Raw genomic sequence first — 3,744 nt, 5'->3', positions numbered from 1 at the left:
ACAAACTATTTTCCTTTGTTTCATCTGATTTTGTTTTATTACACTTCCCTTTATAAAATATCACCCAGCTGGGAGCTGTGGAGAAGATGGATGACTTTGCAGTAGAGCTTCACAGGAAACTTCTGGCAGATTATGTCTATAGTAGGCATGCTTCAACTGGAAGCTGAAAAGGTCCAACTGAGCTTTCCCTTCAGTTACAATTCTGGGCTGTTGGAAGCTGGGCCAGGATTGGAGACTGAAACTGAGATCAGGGAGCTTCTTCTTCCGATGCTCTTAGTGGACCTCCCTGCCACCACATACACACAACGACTTTACTGGAAGCAGGGAGTGTGAAGGAAGAATGATAATGCAGGAGGTCTTGCAACTTAGTGGGACCTCAAGTGAGGAATGCAAAGATGAGCTTGTGAGGTGGAAGAGCATCCAAAACCTCAGCTTGCTTGTGAGGGGGAAGAGCATCCAAAACCTCAGCATGTGGTCTGAAAGCTGACACTTCTGCTTCCTTCCCAATTCTCTCTCTAACGAGCATGACTTCCTCTATTTAGGGGTTTATCAGCATCCTTCTTTCTCCACAGGATGGTCAACCATTGGGAGATGTTGAAAGCCATGCCAGTAACAAGTCTATGCTCATGGTGCCATGCAGGCATCTGCAGTTTACAACTGGTGTGACCAGGCTCAAGTAAAGACTGACTAGCCAGGGTCCTCATCATCCACAAGTGGCAAGAAGTCCTAGTGCTTGGTGTTGGGGCAGGACACAAGAGTAAGGAAGTGGAGAGTGCTGAGCCTGAGTATATACATATGTTTACAGGAAACCAACTGCCTAGACACTGAATGGGGAGGTGTGTGAGGTGCTAGTGAGACATGACCCAACGACAGAGGTTAGAAGTGGGTAGGGGGCATCCTCCAAGAGGAGTTGCTTGAGATAAGAGAATATTATAGGGATTATAGGATGGCTTTCATCTCCTGGAGTACAGTAGTTGGGAGGGAATGCATGGGTGACCCCATGAGCCAAACCTTGCAAGAATGGGCCTTCTAACCCCCTATACACTAAGCATGAGTGCTGTATAGCAGTGGTTCCATACAGCAGTCTTCCTCATTGGCATCTTCCACAGACAGGGTCACTGAAACCAGCTTCTAGATCCTGAGGAAGCCATGGTAGAAGAATAGTAGTCCAGTGGGATCTCAAGGGAGACCTTGTATGGCAAAGCTGGTGATTGCCTATGAAAGCTCAGGCCTCTCTGAACCAATTAGTTTGAAGTCAGGCAGAAGATAGGGCAGACCTGACACCTTAGAACTAACACAGCTAATCACTTCATAGATATGCCATTACATCTAATGTGGACCCAGGCATACCAGTGTAAAGCTTTCTCATACCAGTCTTTCCCAATTCATGTGGGAATCATTGCACTACTATTAAATAGCTTTCTGCAAGTATAACAGCAGAGCAAGCAAGGACTGCACAACTGGGTGAATGAGCCACTGAAACTGGATACCAGCTTCTCCAGCACAGAAAGGGTGTTGACACTTGGTTTCTTTAATAGTATTTTGGGGCTGAGGACAGACCACTTGAAAAGCACAACCAAAAAGTCCACTGATAGAAAGAATAGTTGTTGAAAATAATCGTTGTCTACTTTTATGTTTCATGAGGCACAGTTGTGTTTTATGTGACTGGGTGGGTTACCATCCTGCTGCTAAATCAGGTTATGTTCACTTCCGATGCTAGTAGATTATGAGCCTGACAAGCAGAAGACCAAAGAGATATACCATGTACATGTCCTAAAGCCATGGAAAGAAGGAGAAGCATTATGGGTAGCTCCGTACCCTGACGAGCCAGAATTAGGACCCTCTCTGGAAGAGGCGGGAGGCAGGAGAGCTAGGCATACGGTTGACTGAACAACAGAGAATCCAAGCAGCACTCCATTTACTCTTAACATTATACTGGAATAAATACCAGCTTTAATTTAAATTACAGGGGAAGAGGAAGACTAAAACAATACCAACATAAAATATGACAATGTCACTTACTCGCACACCAAGCAAACATGCTTTCAGTATGCTTGTGTGCTTAAATGCAAGCAGAAAAGGAAAAGTACACCCACTGAATATTTTCAGAATCATACAATCAGTACAAGTCAGCAGTGCCTAGCCAACTTTATGAAGGGGAGAACAGATAACATTACAGGGATGATGAGTAGGGAACCATTTCAAACATCCTACCCTTCAGTTATTTATTCAATTCATCTCATAAACCAGATAGAAATAATCAGGGACACAGAAATGTGCTATGGGTGCTGAACAACTCTAGTAGTACCACTAGTGTTCACATTTGAAACAGTCCCAAACAGTCACAGGAAAGGAAGATACTCAGAACCTGTGGTTGTAACCATTTCCAACCAGACTCTTAGCAGGCATTAAAATATACAACTCAGTAGAAATAAAGTCAGTTAAAACTGCCATTTTAAATGACTAGGCACTTTGGAGAGGCAAAGGATGTATGTCGTGCTTGTAAAACAGGTAAGGACTCACCCCAGCAGTCAAAGGGTGACACTCTGTATCAAGATGGGAAGCCGAAAGAATCACAACTGGCATCAGAAGTCATTCTGTGGTCAACATCTGACCAGGACAATCCAATCCAAAAATCTGGATTTATTAGGGTAAGTCTGTCTGGAAAAATAAGGGTCTTCTAATAACTGAATCCTGTATTCCTACTATTCCCCTAAGACTGAGGAAACCCATAAAATCGGGAAGGGACTATGTGACAAATGCAGTGGCCCCCCTGATTTTATCAGGCTCTTGCTCCTGCTTCCCAGGGTCTCACCCTGCTTCCTTACCTTCTGTGCCTTGTTATTGAAAGTAATGAGGGGAGGCTGCCCCCAGAAACAGGTGAGTGTAGGTGCTATCTCTCTCTTTCTCTCTCTCTCTCTCTTTCCCAGCATTCGTCACCCCCAGCCCTTAAGGACTAAAGGGTTAGTGCCTTAAGGACTAAATCTGTTGCATCCTTCTGTGCCTACTGCCATGCCCATGCCTCACAGGTGTTACTCTGTTGCCATTTGATCCCTTGTTACAAACTTTAGTCTATGGGCTACTCTGGCTGTTAGCTGGTGGCCCAGGCCCACAGTCTCTGGCCTGGCCTTTTCAGTCTCCGCAGCCTTCACTATCTCACTAGTCCTCAGGCCTGATGGCACTGTCTTGCCCTGTTTCAGCCTGCCTGGCATCCCTGCCCAGGGCAAGGCATCTCTGCACTCTGCCTCCCTCACAGCATTTGGGCTTCAGCCCCACACAGCTCACCGGGTCCCCGACCATGGCAAGTTTCTGTGCTGGGTGCCCTGTGGCCTCCAGTCTGTCCCTTGTAGCCACATCCTTTCCTCTGGTTATACAACAAACATAAATAAGCACAACTAAAATACATTCATCCTGCATCCACAGAGCTCACTTCTCACAAACAATAACTCCCAGGGCAGGCAGGTTTGATTTAAATCACTGGTCAGGAAGCCTCAACTTAATCACAAAAAAGTGCATTCTTGTTTGATATCCTCTATTCATTTAACTTCTTGAAACTTTGCACTTTTAGAGAGAGGTAAACGCTTGATTCTGTGTACACAAACAAACAGAAAGACAAGAGGGCTGATGGGTAGGTAATAACTAATCAGGTCTTGTTATCTCTCATAGATTCATAGATTCATAGATGCCAGGGTCGGAAGGGACCTCAATAGATCATCGAGTCCGACCCTCTGCACAGGCAGGAAA

The 3,744-nt window shown here is 45.3% G+C and overlaps 1 protein-coding gene across 1 annotated transcript in view; it reads left to right on the top strand.

Annotated features, from left to right (window-relative positions):
- Window positions 1–2,459: 2,459 nt before the first annotated feature.
- Window positions 2,460–3,744, top strand: part of PANX1 (pannexin 1) — a 53,392-nt gene continuing 52,107 nt past the window's right edge. The window contains exon 1 of the mRNA XM_014517409.2: window positions 2,460–2,651. Coding sequence (XP_014372895.1) covers window positions 2,460–2,651 — 192 coding nt within the window. The remainder of the gene's footprint in view (window positions 2,652–3,744) is intronic.

The sequence above is a fragment of the Alligator sinensis genome, unplaced genomic scaffold, assembly GCF_000455745.1.
Source record: "Alligator sinensis unplaced genomic scaffold, ASM45574v1 scaffold116_1, whole genome shotgun sequence".
NCBI classification, from domain to species: domain Eukaryota; kingdom Metazoa; phylum Chordata; order Crocodylia; family Alligatoridae; genus Alligator; species Alligator sinensis.
This window is presented reverse-complemented; position numbering and strand designations above follow the sequence as displayed.